The 19,532-nt window shown below is 39.0% G+C and overlaps 1 protein-coding gene across 1 annotated transcript; it reads right to left on the bottom strand.

The window, feature by feature from the left end:
* Nucleotides 1–2,161: 2,161 nt before the first annotated feature.
* On the bottom strand, nt 2,162–19,267 carry hdx (highly divergent homeobox). Its single transcript, XM_072663931.1, has 11 exons — nt 19,177–19,267; nt 17,543–17,913; nt 16,199–16,345; nt 13,433–14,557; nt 9,872–9,922; nt 9,636–9,782; nt 8,383–8,584; nt 7,679–7,758; nt 7,361–7,453; nt 5,369–5,491; nt 2,162–2,469 (listed from the first exon to the last, which is right to left on the bottom strand). The coding sequence occupies exons 2-11, from the start codon at nt 17,576–17,578 to the stop codon at nt 2,323–2,325; spliced, it is 2,151 nt and encodes a 716-aa protein (XP_072520032.1). The 5' UTR covers nt 17,579–17,913; nt 19,177–19,267; the 3' UTR covers nt 2,162–2,322.
* Between the last annotated feature and the right edge of the window lie 265 nt (nt 19,268–19,532).

Below are 19,532 nucleotides of genomic sequence, written 5' to 3'. Positions count from 1 at the left end.
AAAATGTAGTAAATGTTGTAATTATTTGGTGTAAACTGTGTTTGTGACTTCTCATACAGTACATTTCTAAATACTGATGTTTATGTGCAGCTGGAGTAAATGGTTTATTTCTTTAAGTACTTCCAGCTTCCAGCCAAATTCGGACAGGGCCCCAGTGCAATTATCTCTTTTAAAGGTACTACTTGGTTGTTTTTTCCTGTGATGTATGTCCATCGTCCCCTGGGAAAATTACAGGCCAAGTTGCCCACTCTTTGGAATGCAGTGGTGGTCTGGATTTTAATTCTCTCCAGATACCATACACTTTAATCTCCCGGCATGCTTTATTACAAAATTATAGGCAAAGATAGCAATATATTACTCTAATAATGTGTTTTTACAAACGGAAATGTGATTCAGCTGCAAATACTAGCAAATAGTACTTAAAAGAATAGACTGGGTAAATAAATAGCATGATTTATCACTCACCCCAGACGCAGTCAATCAACCATGTTGATACCTGGAGTTTACTGGGCTTAGATTGTCATCAAACTCATTTCTGTATGTACATGCCAAAGTCATTAAATTCTTTAAATCAATCAATAAGCTGCATAAACAAAAAAAGAGAAGGTAAAATGGCAAGAGAAACAAATCTAAAATCTAAACTTGGAACAGTTAGACAAATTGGCTGTCCAACAATTTAATTGCATACATGTCTATAAAGTGAGCAGCTGTGTTCTAACTAGGTCTGGATGTATTTTAAGCAGGTGAGAAACATTTGGGAACGTACATTTACAGAGATGAAACTGAGGACAGCCTATGTCCAGTGTTTGTTAGGAATGTTAGCCTAGCATCTCAGAGTCCACAGGAGAGCTGCCTCCATCATCAAAGATCCCACCCACCCCCAACATGGACTATTTACACTTCTACCTTCAGGTCGGAGGTACAGAAGCGTGAAATGCCGGACTACCAGATTAAAGAACTCTTTCTTTCCCACAGCCATCAGACTCTTAAACAGTTGAGCTGATGACTCCCCTCATAGACATCACTGTATTTATAACAATTGCACTAACTCATATCATTTTGCACATGAATAGTTGCACTACTGTACTTGACTGTTTGTGTCTGCATACAGCTGCACACATCGTTTTGCACATGTAACTGTTCTTGTATGGTTATATTTCAGCTCATTTTGCACAAACACCACTTTACTACAGACTGTTACAATGTAACTAATGTAGCACATACCTGCACAATGTATATAGCCTGTATAATTCTAAATTGTTTAAATTTTATATTTTGTTTTATATATTCTCTGCATGTTTAATTTTTGATCCTTGTTATTTGTCTATTTATATTTATACTTTTTATTCTGTGACATCCAATGTGGGCAGCAAAGTAAGAATTTCATTGTACAGGGAAACTAGTTTCCTTACTGTGCATATGACAATAAAGCTTTGAATCTTGAATCTTGAATCTCCCATTCTTAACTAAAGAAGCAAACTTTAGATATCAAACATGTCTTGGCTGATTGACAGCATTTGGGGGTCAGTGGTAAATTCCATTAGTATTATAGTATTACCTGTGTGTAATATATAATAAATGACAGCAATGGCAATTCATCATTCTTATTTTTCCTGTGTTTTCCTCAAAGTTATGGATTTATGACATTTTTGCAGGTAGCTATCTAGATACTTGACCTTCAAGTAGCAAAAGCATTTCAAAATATACAAATATTAAGTTCAGAAGTACATTAACTTCAGAATTCACATTTCAGTCTATTTAAAAGTAAACACTTTCTCTTGACCATTATCAAGAGAAGAAGGAAAATAAAGTCAATCAGAAAACCAGGATCCCACAGACAATAAGGCAATTAAAATGACAGCTAAAAAGCGTATTCACATGTTCACATTCATACTTTGTTTTTCTAGAGATAGCAATCATATGACACAGACACCTGGGTTCGCAGAAAATACAACTCATTAGAAAGTCATGCTGCGGTACCTTTATTGCCATCTGGATATTTTTTTATTATTCATGTGAGGTATAAAATCATTATTACAGACTTCCCAACTGATAAACTTATCCTATCCATATAGGCATAGGCTATGCCTATAAAAACAAAAGGTTTCCCTACAAGTGTGCATGTGTTTCAGTAGTAAAAGTAAAGAGATGAAGACTCTGCTCAAGTTAGTGTCCTTTATTGATGTAGGTCTGAATCCACCCAACAAGACTGATATGCAGTAAAAAAGGCCGCGGCAGGTCCGTTATTACTGGTAAGCTTCCACAGGCACGGTGTGGAGTGTGTGGGAACAGGAGAGGAGGGACTTGCCCCAGGGGTTACAGTCACAACGGCTCTGTGTCCCCCTCTCCCTCTGATACAGAGGAATCCTTCAGGTTGGAGGTCATTTCAACGCTGGACTCACATGCGTCCCTTTCCGGACTCAGCCCCAAGTCTTCTTCCACTTGTTGAGGTAGGCTGGCTAACAGTTCCTGCCATAGAGATCAAAATCATGACAAATTGTAACAAAGCAATCAATTCTTCTACATTTCAGATCTGTGGTCCTCAATCTAGGTCCTGGAGTACCTCTGTACTGAATTTTTTAGAACTCTCGAACACACCACAAAGACTACACCTGATGCTGGACACACGCATCTTTAAATGTGCCTGTGTGAAAGGTAACAGCTAGGACCAGGGATTTTGGGCACTGTGAAAAGATATTACACTGGGCCACACAACTCACACAACAATTTTGCCAAAAATACTTGCTACATTTTTAAGGCCCAGTCAGTCACAGACCCTTATAATTGTCCTAACCTATTCACTCCATTCAGCATCCCAATCTGAATTAGTTTTACCCCTTGATCCGATCTAAGTCTCTTAAATGTTAAGCAACAGCCCCTCCCGGTCCAATCTTTGAGTATGTACAGTGCGGAAAAAAAGTATTTAGTCAGTCACCAATTGTGCAAGTTCTCCCATTTAAAAAGATAAGAGAGGCCTGTAATTGACATCATAGGTAGACCTCAACTATGAGAGACAAAATGAGAAAACAAAACAGAAAATCACATTGTCTGATTCTTAAAGAATTTATTTGCAAATAATGGTGGAAAATAAGTATTTGGTCAATAACAAAAGTTCATCTCAATACTTTGTTATTCATCCTTTGTTGGCAATGAGGTCAAACGTTTTCTGTAAGTCTTCACAAGGTTGGCACACACCGTTGCTGGTATGTTGGCCCATTCCTCCATGCTCCTCTAGAGCAGTGATGTTTTGGGGCTGTCAGCGGGCAACACGTACTTTCAACTCCCTCCAAAGGTTTTCTATGGGGTTGAGATCCAGGACCTTGAAATGCTTCATACGATGCCACTGTTGACCTGGCAGTGTGCTTGGGATCATTGTCATGCTGAAAGACACAGCCACGTTTCATCTTCAATGACCTTGCTGATGGAAAATCTCACAATACATGGCCCCATTCATTCTTTCTTGTACACGGACCAGTCGCCCTAGTCCCTTTGCAGAGAAACAGCCCCAAAGCATGATGTTGCCACCCCCATGCTTCACAGTTGGTATGGTGTTCTTTGGATGCAACTCAGCATTCACTCTCCTCCAAACACAACGAGTTGTGTTTGTACCAAACAGTTCTACTGGTTTCATCTGACTATAAGTCCCAATACTCTTCCGGAACATCCAAATGCTCTCTAGCAAACTTCAGACACGCCCGGATATGTACTGGCTTAAGCAAGGGAACACGTCTGGCACTGCAAGATCTGAGTCCCTGGCGGCGTAGTGTGTTACTGACGGTAGCCTTTGTAACGGTGGTCCCAGCTTTCTGCAGGTCATTCACTAGGTCCCCCCGTGTCGTTCTGGAATTTTTGCTCACCGTTCTTGTGATCATTTTGACCCCACGGGCTGAGATCTTGCGTGGAGCCCCTGATCGAGGGAGATTAGTGGTGGTCTTGTAGGTCTCCCATTTTCTGATTATTGCTCCCACAGTAGATTTCTTCACACCAAGCTGCTTGCCTATTGCAGATTCAGTCTTCCCAGCCTGGTGCAGGTCTACAATTTTGTTTCTGGTGTCCTTCGACAGCTCTTTGGTCTTCACCATAGTGGAGTTTGGAGTGTTACTGTTTGAGGTTGTGGGCAGTTGTCTTTTATACTGTTAATAAGTTCAAACAGGTGCCATTAATACAGGTAATGAGTGGAGGACAGAGAAGCCTCTTAAAGAAGAAGTTACAGGTCTGTGACAGCCAGAAATCTTGCTTGTTTGTAGGTGACCAAATACTTATTTTCCACCATTATTTCCAAATAAATTCTTTAAAAATCAGACAATGTGATTTTCAGAATTTTGTTTTCTCATTTTGTCTCTCATAGTTGAGGTCTACCTATGATGTCAATTACAGGCCTCTCTCATTTTTATAAGTGGGAGAACTTGCACAATTGGTCACTGACTAAATACTTTTCCCCCCCACTGTATATAAAATGCGGCCCCATAGTTTAGATACAACGAGCTGCTAATTAATACTGAAGTAAAAATCACAGTTTTTTTTGGTAACAGTTTCTATAATGAGACATTCTGGTTTTACAGTGTGTTTAATACCGTATAATCCAATTCTCAGTAACAAGCAGCTGGAGCTGTAACATTCAACTGTAACATTCAAAGTAAAGGAGTCAGTATCCGCCATCATATTTGGGACAAATGCATGTAATTGTAAATAAATGTAAGTCGTCTCCACATGTGGTTAAAATGCACATCTCATAAAGGGTATGTTTTATACTTTTATTTTAGTTTTAGCATTTTCAACACTTTTCATATAGTTGGCCCTCCCCATTTGCAAATGTACCAAAATAGCTTTGATTAGGTCTAGCAGGGCTTTCACTACTGTGCTGAGTGTATGTAAAAGTTTGATGGGTAAATAAAATGAGTCAAGACTGTTGAAAGTTTTCCATTCTAAACATTTTTAAACCAAACTTAGTGTATGAAAGTAAACTCTGTTAACCTTGTGCCTAAATGTGAATGTTTATACAAACAGTGAAATGAAATACATGACTGGAGCATGTTCAAAATTACACAGCCAGAATGAGAAATAAAATATTTAAAACAGGCATTTGAAAAGCAAGAAATGTGCTCTTTGCCATTGCTCTTTTTTGTATGCAAAATCACAGCTCTAAGCTGATGCTGACTGAATTTGCCATGACCAAAACAGTGCCAACAAGGACCAGCCAACAGTGCAGAAAACACCGCATAGACCCTGGGGAACAGTCGGCCACTGAGGCTCAACAACAGCCTGATGGCCGAGTCGCAGCTTGGTGTCTCTGGGTATGGAAAACACTACAACGTACGGGGCAGTTTAGGACCAGGATGGAGACGTAGTGATGTAATGTTTTCCTTACCTGCTGTTTTTCTGTGTCATTGTTTTTCATCGCTGTCAGTAGACTTTTGGTAAAGGTCCTCAGCTCATAGTACTTTTGTTTTTGGTTCTCTAGCTCACTCTCAAGGAACTGAACTTCTTCATGCTAAAAGAAATAAGCAAAAAAAGTATAGATTAAAATCAGCAGAATTTCAAAAAACATTATGAACACCATCTATTACACAACTGCATTTGGGATTTGCAGCAAGAGCGAAAGTGTGAATTGGAAAAACAATCAAGTCATCCAACCTAGACCTAAATAATTCTTAAACATTACAATGCAAAAAGAGGTTTTCTTTTTATACATACACATTCCCCCATGGATATCAATGTCATTTTATTGCCAAGTGGAATTCCATATGAAAGGAAAAAAAAGCACATCTGACCCAGCCTATACTTATTTAGAACTATATTCATTGTGCTTATTGTGCTAGTTATATAACTCTGCAATACAGCATAAACCTTGAATTGCCCACAAAACAGCAAAAAAACAACATGCCAATAAATGCTGTCATTTAAAAGCAACGCACCTCAGTAAACACACCAATCAGTATTAAAAAAGAAAAAAAAAGAAAAAAGATATTAGAATATGAAAATAGCAGAAAGTGCAACAGCACTCTGTTGTGCTGAACAAATTGATGCTTGGAAGTGATTTGCCCCCATCACTATTTGTATGCAAAGCCAAGAAGCTGTGGGTGTCGGGGAGAGAAGCACAGCAGAGTGAATTCCTGAGCTCGTCAGCCAAGCAGAAACATTTTCATTTAGGGAGAGGATTATAGATGAGTGGCAGTGCACAGTTTTGGGCGTGACCGGCCATGCATTACTTTGATTCAGAGGGGAAAAATGGATCTGTGTAGTTAACAAATCAGTGTTGGTGAAATGATTTGACAAACAAGTTTGTTCATAAGAGACCAGGGTGTGTTAAGTGAATTCTGTTTTGAAATTGATGGATTTGATTCATCACTCACTCTTCCTACAATGACAATTCCCTTTACTTTTATATTTACTTGTCAGTTATTTTTAAAACATAGGAAATACAAAACAATGGATTCTCTGTAATAAATGTAAAGAACATCAATATATATTATACAATGTGCTGATGTGGCTACTGTCTAATGGTTAAATGCTACATGCTGCTGATGTGGCTAATGACTTATTTTAACATAGTTTCAGTAATACAGGCTGGAATTGGCAGATTGGAAGAATTCATAATCTAATAAAAAAAAAACATTTTAAAGAAAAGAGGTATAACGTGTAATAGATTCTCCAAGAATAAGACATTTCTGTTTTATTTATTACCTTCCAAAAAGGCCTTAGAAAGGTTATACAAGATTATATTTGTTTACAGTTTCTTTTTTTGTCGAATAATTATGTTTAAAAAAATCATCACCATCATCATCATCATCATCATCACCGTACATACTTTGTGTATGTCAATGAGGAATGAAAGTCCCTTTTCCCCTAAAGTATAAAGTCACAAAGTCCATTTAGTAGTTTTATTTCTAAAGACGTTTTGAACTCTGGTGCAGCTACTGAACTCGAACACCTGCTGAAACAAACCATGCTGAGTTAGGAAAGACATGAGGGAACTAGATTAAATTAAAAGTAAAAAAAGAAGAAAAAGATTTAGAAAAAAAGAAAATCAACTGAAAGAGCATTTTAAAGTGACACACAATGACCTCAAAAGCAGCAGCCAATGAATTAATATTTATTAACATGAAAGAAGTTTTTTTCCAAGTACATTTCCTTCAAGTTCATCTTTTTCAGGCAGACCTGGACAGGGAATATCTGATACTGGGACACTAAAAATTATTTACTAAAATAATAAATACATGCAACATAATTGTTGCATGTATTAAATACAATTTAATATTCACAATAAATACTGAATGTGTGCAAAACATAAACATAAGTATTAAAACAACTATAAAAAATATAATTTTTATGAACACACACACAAAGAATCTTTACTTACTTTGAATTCTAAAAGACTATGCATTTGTTCCATATCTGTGGCCATCAACTCGCCATCATCGTCCTCGTCTTCTTCATCAATTATTTCAATCTTCTGTTTATAAGAAACATGCCAACAATTTATTTTCCATATATGGAAAGTAATGCTGAACTATAATAATGCATAAACATTTAAATACAGGAAACCCCAAAAGACAGAAAACTTTTTTACAGATGCTTGTTGTACCTTTATTCTGCTGCAAAAAAACCCAACAGCTTAAAGAAATGATAGTGTGTGTGTGTGTGTGGAAGAATATAACTATGAAATATACTGTCTTACCACATTTTCAGCAAAGGTAGAACTATTCGAGCCATCAAGCCCATTGTCATTCTCTCTGAGGTAAGAGTCACTTGCTCCATCTTTAAAGAGAGGGGAAACAATCATTTCCTTTTTCAAACCATGATCATTTAATGGAGGAATGGACCAACCAAAAATACAATTTAAAATACTACATTAAAAAGCTTATTTTTTTCTTCTCCTTTTAACTTTCCATTTCAGTAAATTACATATTAAATAAAGATTACAGTTTTGTTTTTTTTTTTGTTTTTTTCTTATAACTTCGAATAGCCTTCCTTAGTTTCACACATTTGTGTGGTTTTAAATTCCAAAAAACATTTTTCGGTTTTTTTTTTAAATTACAATTTTTCAATATTTCTTAATCCCTTAGGATTAAACAGTCAGTTTCTGTAACAGCAGCTTTAAGGACAAAAAACCACAACACCTGAAAACTGGAATATGACTGGGTGAAGCTAAAATGGTACAGGCTGAATAAGTGCATATATGTAAATGAGTTCTTTTGACATCAGAGAAATGATTTCAAAACAAACTCTTTTTTTTCATAGCTTATTTTTAGAATATTAATAGCCACTGATACAAAAATATTTCCAAAAATAGAAATATAATTTACAGCACAAAATACAAAGCCTGAAAATGAATTGATCTAAAAATGATTCATAGTTAGACAACATTAGGATTTGACATACCTTCAGACAGGCAGAGTGACATAACATCATTCTGCTCGCCATCTTCTACAGGCTTCAGAGTCCCGAGATCATCCTCATCAGGGGTCAGAGGTGATGGGGGATCTGCACTGGATACTTTGGGAAAGGTCGCTGGGCCTCCTTTGGGAGGTGGAATTTCAATGCCCATCAGTCGATACTTCCTTCTGCGGTTCCCAATCCAGGTCTGCCAGAAAAAAAATTAACATGAGGTATTGAATATCAAAGGATCAGAGTGCTTAATGCAACCTGTATTATTGATGCAGTTAAAACGTTTAATCATGCATATCTTTAAATACCTGCAGAATGCATTCATTAACTGTTGACATTAAAAAGGAAAACAAAAAATGCTTATCATTCTTCCTGAATGAGATAAACTCCAGATTATTTAGGTTGACTATGATATTCAAACAGTCAACTAGAGATCTTGGCCACTGTGGAACACATCTTTTTGTTGTTCAATTACTACTACTACTACTACTACTACTACTAAGATAATATAAGATAATCCTTTATCCAGATGCAAAAACGTAGATAAATTACCACTATATACACACTCAATATAAATAATACAAGTAATAATACAAATAATACAAAAAAAAAAAAAAAAAAAAAAAAAAAAAAACAATGACAATATTAATTACAGATTATTTACAGGCAGTAGTAGTAGAACCCTCTGGGATACTACTACTGCAACTACTACTAATAATAATAATAATAGTTAGATGCATCTTTTCCTGTGTTGCTGTTCCTTTTTTCAAGCTTTTGTTTGAATGTAATATAAAAATATTTACATAAACATATTTTTGCAAAAATTAACAAAGCAATATTTATATTATATACATCTTTATATAGCAGAGACAATTCCTGCCTGTATGCCACTGCAGAAATCAAACTGTCAATCCTTTATGTGACAGATGGTGCTGGTATGTACTGGGCTATGGTAATACAGTAGACACGCATGTGTAACAATAGAATACCACAGTACTGTTTTGTAATTATCTCCAATTCCAATAACAGGCCAACATGGCATGATATTGCTGACTGCTAAAATATATTGCAACCCTCTGGGATTCTGTGGAATTCTTTGGACCTTTGGGAGCCTTTAGATTCTCTGGGATTCACTGGACCTTTGGGAGCCTCTGGATTCTCTGGGATTCACCTTTGGGAGCCTTTAAAATGTATGCTGGAATCAATCAGCTAAATGTCCAGAAAATATTGACAGGTAACCTACTAACCTTAATGATTTCACTGTCCACATTAAGCTCAGTGGCTGCTGCTGAGATTTTCTCTCTGCATACAGATCCCAGACTGGTCATGCCATTGTCCCAGTACCTCTTCAGTGCATACAGGTCTCCGTCACTAAATTGTGTCCTATCCTGGAGCTGCGTAAAGAAAAGATTCGAAAAGGTTTGTTAACTGAAATTAACAGGAAGGCATGATGGTGAAGCTGAGAAGAAGCTGAAGCACTCACCGTTCGTTTACGGGAGTTGCTAAGAAGCCATGGAGCGGGCATGCTACTTACCTAACAAAAGACAAAACAGTTTATGAGGACTATTTAATCCCTTAAAACATCAGTTTAAAGAACAGTAAAAAAAAAAAAAAAAAAAGAAAAAAAGCAAAACTGCACAATTCAGACAAGAAACGTCTGATGTCGGAAGCTTGCATCTTCAGTTACTCAGTTAAAGACGAATGTGGCCAACAGGTAATGTAAGATTTTACCAGCCACAACAGGACAAGTTTGATTGCAGCCAATTGGTGATCTAAAGACATTCTGAAATTGGAAGGTTAACACCACAAATCTAAGCAGGGTCCAGTGAATGGTGGCGTAGTATAAGGTAGCCAGAATCAAACCTGTGCCGTATTGTGTGGAGCTGTAGCCCGCTAGCGAAGCTAATACTTGCACAAACACCTCTACTGTACAGTCTATCATTTGGCAACTGTTATACGATTGATGGGTTTATTGAATAATGAATTAAATATAATGTGGTTACTGCTTACAGGGTCATCAAATTTCCACACAACTACATGAAATGTACAAATGTTTGCTGTTCCTCAAAGCAAAACACTTTTCTTTATGAAGACTTTATGAGGAATGTTTTTATGAGAAATGTTATTGCTCTCCAACTATTTCACAGATTTGTCATGACTAGTTCTAATGCTTGCTTTTAGTCCATGGTCTTTACAATAGAGGCAAAATCTACGCAACAAAAATCAGGACAGAAAAAATCATGTTTGAAAGTACCTTGGACAGCAAAGAAAACCACCAAATGAATCCTTCACCTATTCAAGCCTCTCCTAGCATATAGAGGAACTGTTTTGTACAGATTACTACATGAATCAATGCACTGAAAATTAATTATGATTTGTTATGACTGTTGAAAAAGAAGGGCAAAAGTGCAGCCAGCGAGAAAATGGGCAAATACATTCAGAAACATCAGGAACAAGCCAATAGGATGCCTGAAGAGAAGACCGGACATTCTGGAAAAGCACTATCCATATGACCACCAGGAGTCGGGGCTGCCCTTAAATAATCATAAACAGCAGCTACATCATTTCATGTGTTTCTTTTCTTTTAGGAAACAAGATTTGTAGGTATGCGTGGTAGATGTGTGACACTATGTAGACCACCAATATGCTTAGGCTTAATTTCTTAAAAAAAAAAAAAAGTGTGTGTATTTTGACTACTTTTAAATTACCAGGTTAACAACCCCAATTTTATTTTATTTAGAGTGACACAGATCTAATGGCTGATGTTTTTAAATCTGATCTGAGCCAAGACAGTGGTATGCATACAGTGGGCACCCCTCAAATAAGATAAACTGATCTCCAAGGCAACATTTTCAACATTTTAAGCAACATGTGTGTATTATTTTGTTTTTATTTATTTTAGGTTGCAAAACACAAAGGAGAACATGTAGATGTTAGGCACCCCTGAAGATCTGAGCTTATAACTCACTTCTCTTGTTAAAGCTATGGCTTGTTGACAACCATCTTTAGGAAAGGCCAGGTGAGGTTTCAAAGCTTTATGAATTCTGAATAATGTCCTAACAATCAGCAACAACTGGCTCCATATTCAGGTTACCATTTTCTCTGTTGAGTTAAGGTCTGGAAGACCAAGAAAACTTGGAAAGCACACAAAATAAATACAGTACAGTGTATTTGTTTATTTCAAGAATATCATAGAACTAGAAAAAAATGTGAAGCTTGTCAACTGGGAGTACCGACCACGCAGGGTGCCCAAATCTTTGCTTCAGGCCCTTTTGCTTTTCTATTATTTTGAAACGGCATAAGTTGAAAATAAAAAAAGTAATCTTGCTTAAAACATTAAAGAAATGTGACATTTTATCGTTATTATATTGAAAACCATCATAACATCATTTACTCACTTTTGCATGCCACTGTATGGTCCTAGATCGAATACATATCTAATTTATGACCATGCGACCATTAATGCAAACAATCAGTTCAAAATACGTTTTTCCATTGCGAATTCACCACCATTCTGCATTTACCTGGCAGCAGCACCTAATACTTACGTTAAAGTAACATATCTGACCAGTCATCTCTCTGTTATAATGAACAGCTGGGCAAATTATCTTCATGACCTAAGATGACCTGCATGTACACGTCCAAATCAGTAACACCTTTCGAATGAACAGTGTGAATTATAGACAAGAAACTAAAGCTGAATTCCAAATGATTTCTTACTCCCTACTACACTGTGTTATGACCCATAACCTCTGCATGTGATGCACTATACTGTCTTGTGCAGTGCCAAATTAAATATTTAAAGCTTTTTAGCTACTTATACAAAAGAAAATTTTACACTGTTTTCCAAACATATTTTCCAGAGTTTTTCCCAGCTCTATCTAGAAGATAGGCGGGATCTCAAATCGCTCCCCACTCATCACATCATAGGTCATCGGTCTTATAGTATAATAAATAGTAGCTTCACTATGCAATAAATGTCTAGAAGTGCCATTTGAAATTAAATCCATGTCCACAAATACCTACTGGATATATTACATCACTTGCAGGTCATAGCTCATAGGTCATAACACAGTGTAGTAAGGAGTAGGAAATCATTTGGAATTCAGCTTTAGTTTCTTACCTATAATTCAGGTCATTTTAGGTCACAGAAAAAGATATGAATAAATCAAATGGCATACAATGATCTGGATCACCTACCTGCATGAATGTCAACCATCATGTTATAAAGTTTTAAACTGAGGAAACATTGTGGGCACATTGTCACTCGAATCACATCAGTGCATCCAACACTAAAAGCAGCATTGTTCTTCTCCTACATATTTTTACAGTGTGTCTTTTCTTAAGCTCTTATTCAACATACTGACACATAAAACATTTTCATTTACATTTACATTTATGGCATTTAGCTGACGCTCTTATCCAGAGCGACTTACATGGTGACTCGTATTACAGAGGTGGGTCAGTGTAGTGTTAGGAGTCTTGCCCAAGGACTCTTATTGGTGTAGCGCAGCATACTGACCTAGACTGGGAATTGAACCCCAGTCTCCCACATGGTGTGGTAGCTCACTGGCAGGTAGTGGTGTTATCTGTTGCACCACACCAACCACTCATGCCAGCTTTAATATGGCCATTGTGGACATGCACATATTCTAACTGACCTGATCACAGATTTTAATGTGTTAAAGGGCACAAAGGCAAAGTTTCTGAATGCATTACAGAAAATATGTTAGGTACGAGTTAAATACCCAAAACTGAGCTGAACATTTCAACATTAACTAAGTTACATAAACTTCAAATCCCACCACCTACTCTTTGTCAGCTAGATCATGACTTTTTTGCTTGCTACCCTTTCTTTCTACATTTTGAATATAGCGGAACAAGTTACTTCAGTCACTTTTCAGCATTTACTATTTTTACAATAGCAATAAAACAGTGGTGAAATGGGAGTCATTTTAACATACTGAACAGTTTCATGAGTCATAAGAATACATTAGAATAATAATAAATGCATAATGAAGAACTGTGCTAATCTTCACTTTACCTTGAGGCTGGGTATTCTTGATGGAGAAGTCTGAGAAAAGAGCCTGAATGGATAGCTGTCACGGGAGGCTGTACCGATTAGTAAGGAACTGTTGGTTTGGCATCCCTTGTCTCCAAATAGGATGGAGGTAGGGGAATTGCGTGGTGGAGTTGGCTGGTTCTTTGCCGTCACAGTGTACATACCCCGGCTATCAATCAAGGAAGGGCCGCCCGCTGAGTTCCTGTTGCCTTCGACAGGACCAGCACCACTAATAGTGGACTTGCTGAGCTGAATCTGGGCACCCATGTTGGCTAGCTCTTCTTCCCGTGAATATTCATCGTCCACGTCTCCTGTTTCCATTGCGATTGAAAAGGTCTCTGATGTATCAGGTGGGCGTGGCTTTTTTAAACTTCGATCTTGACTAGTTCCAGGGTTGGGGCGTTGTGAGGTTTCCCCTAAACCTGCAATGGTGTATACCTGCTGGATCCTAACCCCGCTTTCCGGGGCACTGACTGGGGGGCTGTTGCGTACCTGCAAGGTTTGTGGGAGTGAAATGCTTGGCCATGACTGGTTCTGGGGAGTTCCATATTGCTTTGCCCAGTTGGGTGGAATAGTCACTGGGTCTCGTGGTGAGAACGTCCTCCTCATCTGGTTCAACATCAGGGCACTGGAGGTGGGGATGTGGGGAGCTTTGCGCTGGAGGGCCACAGCAGCGGAGGGGAGGGAGACCGCTTCTGGGTGCAAGGCTGGACGAGCATGTGGACTCACTTCGGAATCAGACTGTATGGACATGGATTTTGGCCCCGTCCTGCTTTGAGAAGAAGAGTCCATACGGTTGGCGTTTCGCAGGAGAGAGTAAGTGCCCGTTACTATGACGTCATTGTTATTGTTGGTCCCGCTGCCGCTACTGAGTGGGGAACAGGAGGAGGGGGAAGAGGAGGAGGAAGGGCAGGAAGATGGGGGAGGGAGAAGGTGGGCCACTGATGGACCACGCTGGACAGCTCGCACAGCGGCCAACTCGGCTGGTAATACTGACCCGGCAACAAGAGCCCCAGCAGGTCCGGCGAGAGCATGGTTAGATAGGCTAGCCACTCCATTCTTATCTACCTTGGATGCCAGCTTCCGCCTCTTGTTGCCTACCCAGGTCTAAAAACACAACAGAACAGAAAACTGTGTTGTTAAAAACAGTTTCAGAGACATCCTAATGCCTAAAGTTTGCTTCTGTAGCTACAAAAAAAATCATCCCACTGACCTAAAAACACAGTGTTTTTAATTACAAGTTCGTTCTTTACCAGACTAATTTGTTTAGAAAATGGTCACGGCTTTAACCATGAGTGCTCTTAAAGTTAAACACTACAGCAATTCTGATAAAGCTGTAGATAAAGGCAGATTAGCAGAACTGAAAAAAAAAAATTAAGTCTGCCTATACTGTATTTTACGTACTGCATATTAATTGTGAATTACAATCAACTTTTTATTCATTTCACTGCATTTGTTAGATGTTAGATTTTCCTACAAAAGTAATTCACATGGATCCCCTTTTAATAAGTTTTTATTTATCAGCATCTTCAGATATGTACATACTGGCATCAGTCCACATTTTCCTTATCGGTTCACTGAACACAGTTTGCTCCAGCATTCTCACTCTTTGTTATAGGAGCTCCCTGATCTGCACATTAAGTGCTAGCCCTACACACCTAATTCAACTTAACTTTGGCCACATTCATTGGTTTAGTGGCCCAAGTGTATCTGTCTACCCCTGGCTTATGTGCTTTCTGATCTTGTCATTTGGATACCCATAGCAATGAACAAAAATACATTGCCTACAACAGTAAGTGCTGAAGGGCTGAAATTTGTATGTAGTTTTGTCCATTTTACTAGAAACCATATAACGTGGTTCACATGCAAAATTTCTTCTCTAACACGTGGTTACATATTCTCCTGCCATAACGACAGCAATTGTGTCGGGTAACGATTACTCAGCTCCGTTTTACCCCCTTTCTTCTACTTACATCCAGCCAGAACAGAACATCCCACATTCCAGGAAAACTCTATGGTGGCTGTATGACTGGTTCAACTATGATAGAACATTGCGGAAATAAAATGTTGAATGAGAGACACAAAAAAACAAAAAAGTGGGCTAAAAGGGACAGAATCTCAAGAGACTCATGCTGAATTTGAATGCTGTGGGGAAACTGGGAAATAACATGTGTGCATGTGGGCCGATATTCTGAGCATCGGAATATCCGCTAGTTTCCACCCAATTTGGTTTTACCCAATTCTCATTCATGTAAACTCCCATCACTAGCAATGCCACCAACACTAGTAGGGTAAAGGCTACCATGTCTCCTTGGACACATTTAAAGTCAGTCACCGCCTTCTTTCCAACTGCCACTGATACAGCATTGCTAGGAAGCCAGCACTTGAAGGAAACACAGCTCTGATACAACAGCTCCAAAACAACAGCTAACAGACACATGTACCAACCAACATCACACTAGGAGTAATGTGGGGAAGAAGTGCCGTCAGCCCACCCTTTGAGAGTAATGCCAACTGTACTCTCTCAGACTCTGTCTGCGAATGGCAAATGATGCCATGAAGTTTTTGAAGTCAGGGTTCAGTATCCAAAGTCTTAGAGAGCATCACCTGTGTCCAAAGTCTGGGGTGATATCAGCAACTAACCTACATATGATAACAAACCAGGAACAACCAGAATAGCACACTTTTTAAATTAGATTTCAACAAAAGAATGAATGGCCTGCATTGACCACTGAATAAACAGCTTACCCTGACCACACTGAAGTCAAGCTTGGTCTCCTGGGCACACTGTAGAATGAGTTGGAAGCAGCTCTTGCTCTGGTTAGTCATGCCATTTTCATAATAACGCTCTAGGATGCGCTGCTGCTCAGCAGTGAACACTGATCGCAGATTCATCTGAGAAGCAGGTGAGGAAAATGAGCAAAACCTGTTATGGCAACAAGCAACACTAATGAAAACAAAAGGCCAGACTAATGACATCTACCCAAATCAAGAGCATAATAATGAATCATATTATATACCAGCAGATAAAAACTTGAAACAAAATGTTCAGCATCAAACTAATAACTGATGATGTACTTATTGTACTTCGGAAGAGTAGACTGTTCAGGCGACGTCTGCATTTTATTCATTTCACTGCATTTGTAACCTCATGAATGTTAGATTTCTCTGCAAAATTAATCCACATGGATCCCCTTTTGATAAGTATTTATTTATCAGCATCTTCAGATATGTACATATGGGCATCAGTCCAGAATTTCCTTATCAGTTCACTGAACGCAGTTTGCTCCAGCATTCTCACTCTTGGTTATAGCTCCCTGAACTGCACATTTAGTGCTAGCCCTGCTCCAACACACCTAATTCAACTAATCCGCTAATTAAGTCCTTTCTGAGATTCATGGGGTGTGTTACCAAAAAAATGGTGCTTTGACTTTACATTATTAAAATGCATCAAGCAGTTGCACACGAACCAAATGCACCAACATAAATCGTGTTAAAAGACCCAAACAGAAAGACAGCAATTGTGATTTCTAACAGACGTAATTCATATCAGCTCTTTATTACCTTTAGTACTTTTTACTTTTTTAATTTATCCCCTACCCTATTTATTGTTTAGTGTCATTTTCCTTTAGTTTAAGACTGTGTTCTGTGTTTTTTGTTACTTGTCATACGTGTTGCTCTCACCAAGACAAATTCCTTGTATGTGTAACATACTTGGTGAAATAAAGAGATTCTGATTCTGATTCATATGTGCTGACACACTTGTGACACATTTTAATCGAGAACTTTTTTTTTTCGAGAAGTTTATTTTACAGTGCACTGAAAATGCTAAAAGATGCAGAGCAAGGGGTCTTCAGAAGCACATTTCTACAGGATACGGACCACAGTTAAAGGAAAATTCCATTGGCTTCTCCTAAACCAGTACGATGTAAACAATGTCATTCAGGGTGATCTGAAGCATTCAGTACCTGTAACGGCTACAATTACAAATACCCAGCCTGGTGTCACACTGAGCCATTACTTTACGGTGCTTTTGAAATAAGGCTCTTCAGAGCTGGAACTTTTTTTTTAGCATTTCATCCATATACTCACAGTCTGAATGCTCCGCTTCTCCTGCCATGTTTCCATGCTTCTGGTGGGTGAGGTGAGGCAGAGATCCAGGTGACCGGCTTGGCAACTAAATGACGCCTAACATGCAGCACAGAAGCGCTGCCACTGTAAGCAACCACTTAGGCAGGCAAGCCATCCAGCATGCAGATCACAAATTAGCCACCTTTTACTCCTTTGCTGTCTTTCTCCCTTTTAAACTTGGGAAAGTTTAGCTACAATTTGCAAAGGTCTCATGATCTAAATGATACAGTGGGGGTGATCTCATGGGGGCTTCCTCACCATGTGGCATGGCCTGATTTTTGGGTGGTGTTCAGTTGACTTACTGTCTCTCAAGTGAGTCGGCCGAACAGAGTCTGGAAGACAAGAGAGGGAATGATTGTTGCTGCACACTAATCTAAAAAATGATCCTCCACCGTTTACAACAACGGTCTGCCTGTGTAATACACCACCGTTTGAGGAACATTCAAGAACACAGCACAGATGCCTACGACATTTGTTAAAGCAATGCATTGTCTCCATTAATGTTTCTAACACACACATATTTGAACCCAAACGATTGGTAACCTCGGTCCTAAACTTATTCTTGTGTGAAATCCACAAGCTTTAGCCCTAATACGACACAAATGATGCTTTTCCAGTATGTCTTTATTGAATGTAGCCTGCAGGCCTATGCAGCGTTCAAAATCCTTCGTTGTTTTACGATTAAGACTACAATCAGCCAACTGTATTATAAAGTAACAAAGAAACACAGGGCTTGCTGTGTAACTCCGTAGGGATCGTGGTGACTCTTTTATATTTAAGCTAATCGACCAGTGTTCGTGTGTAAAACAAAGGTAGCCGGCAGGCTAATTGTTATAAGTTAACCTGGCCGGTACGCTACTAATGATGCACTAGCGTTTAGCCACAATGCTAAAAACATTGTACCGCAGCAGTGGTAGTCCATCAAATACTCGGTAAAATGTGCATCAGCGGTTTGGAAATCCTCTTAACCGCCCCTATCGCCGTGTGTGCTTGATATAAGGCAGCTAATCTGATGGGGTGAGAAAATAAGCACTATTTCGTGTGTTTTCGTTCGGCGTTAGTAGCTGTAACGCTGCTTCACTGTACTGGATTAATCAGGAGGGAGGCATTGCAAGGGTTATTCGTTTTTTTCTCCTCCGTTTCGAAAAGCCTCAGTGCGCATGGCTTGCGTATGAAATAATGATTACATCTCAAACAGAATTGATGAGGAAAACGCAAATCCAACCTCCCAGCTCCCCGCAAATGGTAAAACAAAAAAGCTGGCCGCCGGATTCTTAGTGCCTGAACGGCAAATACTAAAGCAACTTTCGCGTGTCAGATTAAAACAAACCAGCAGACCACGCTAAAGGCACGTTTCCATCTGGCACAAAAGCGGTATGGTTTGAGGAAGCGGGCAGATCGAGCATTTCAGCAGAAGCGCCAGCGAGCCAGGCCCGGGAGACCGCGCTAAACTTTTTTTTTCTTTTATTTGCAACGCCTGCGACCCCGATGCTGGTCAAAAATGTATGACCTAAGCTATTCGGAGCCGGGGGGTGTCCCCTTGTGTCGTCGAAAGCACATTAAAAACCGTGGAGTGTACGAAACGTGATAGATACCTTTGTTTTTGTTGACAAATCGAACGGCCGCCCGAATTCAGCAGATTTTTCACTGGTCCCCTTCGCCAGACAATGAAATCAAAACGTCCGATCATCAATTCTAATCATGATCGTGACGTAGGAGCAGACAGGAGCCAATGGGTGTGCGAGATCAGGGCTGTGACATTTTACAAGCGACTGAAAACTGAGCGCTCTCGTCCCGCCCATCACTGACTTTGTGGGGAGACATGGAGGGTGAAAGGGAGGGAGGTCACTGCTAAAAGCAGCATGGCTCTCGGTTTCAGGTCGTTTAAGAGGAATAGTCCAGGCGTGGACTTATGTTAAATGATGTTAGTAGGAGGGGAAAAGAGGAACAG

Source organism: Salminus brasiliensis, chromosome 19 (genome assembly GCF_030463535.1).
Source record: "Salminus brasiliensis chromosome 19, fSalBra1.hap2, whole genome shotgun sequence".
Taxonomy (NCBI): Eukaryota; Metazoa; Chordata; class Actinopteri; order Characiformes; family Bryconidae; genus Salminus; species Salminus brasiliensis.
Note: the sequence above shows the minus strand (reverse complement) of the source record. Positions and strands in the feature narration are given on the sequence as shown.

Coding starts and splice junctions, on each gene's coding strand:
- hdx (XM_072663931.1), bottom strand. CDS start 17,578: ATGGAAACATGGCAGGAGAAGCGGAGCATTCAGACT. Junction 14,558..16,198: donor TTGACTTCAGTGTGGTCAGG/GTAAGCTGTTTA, acceptor TTGTGTTTTTAG/ACCTGGGTAGGCAACAAGAG. Junction 2,470..5,368: donor ATGACACAGAAAAACAGCAG/GTAAGGAAAACA, acceptor TCTCTATGGCAG/GAACTGTTAGCCAGCCTACC.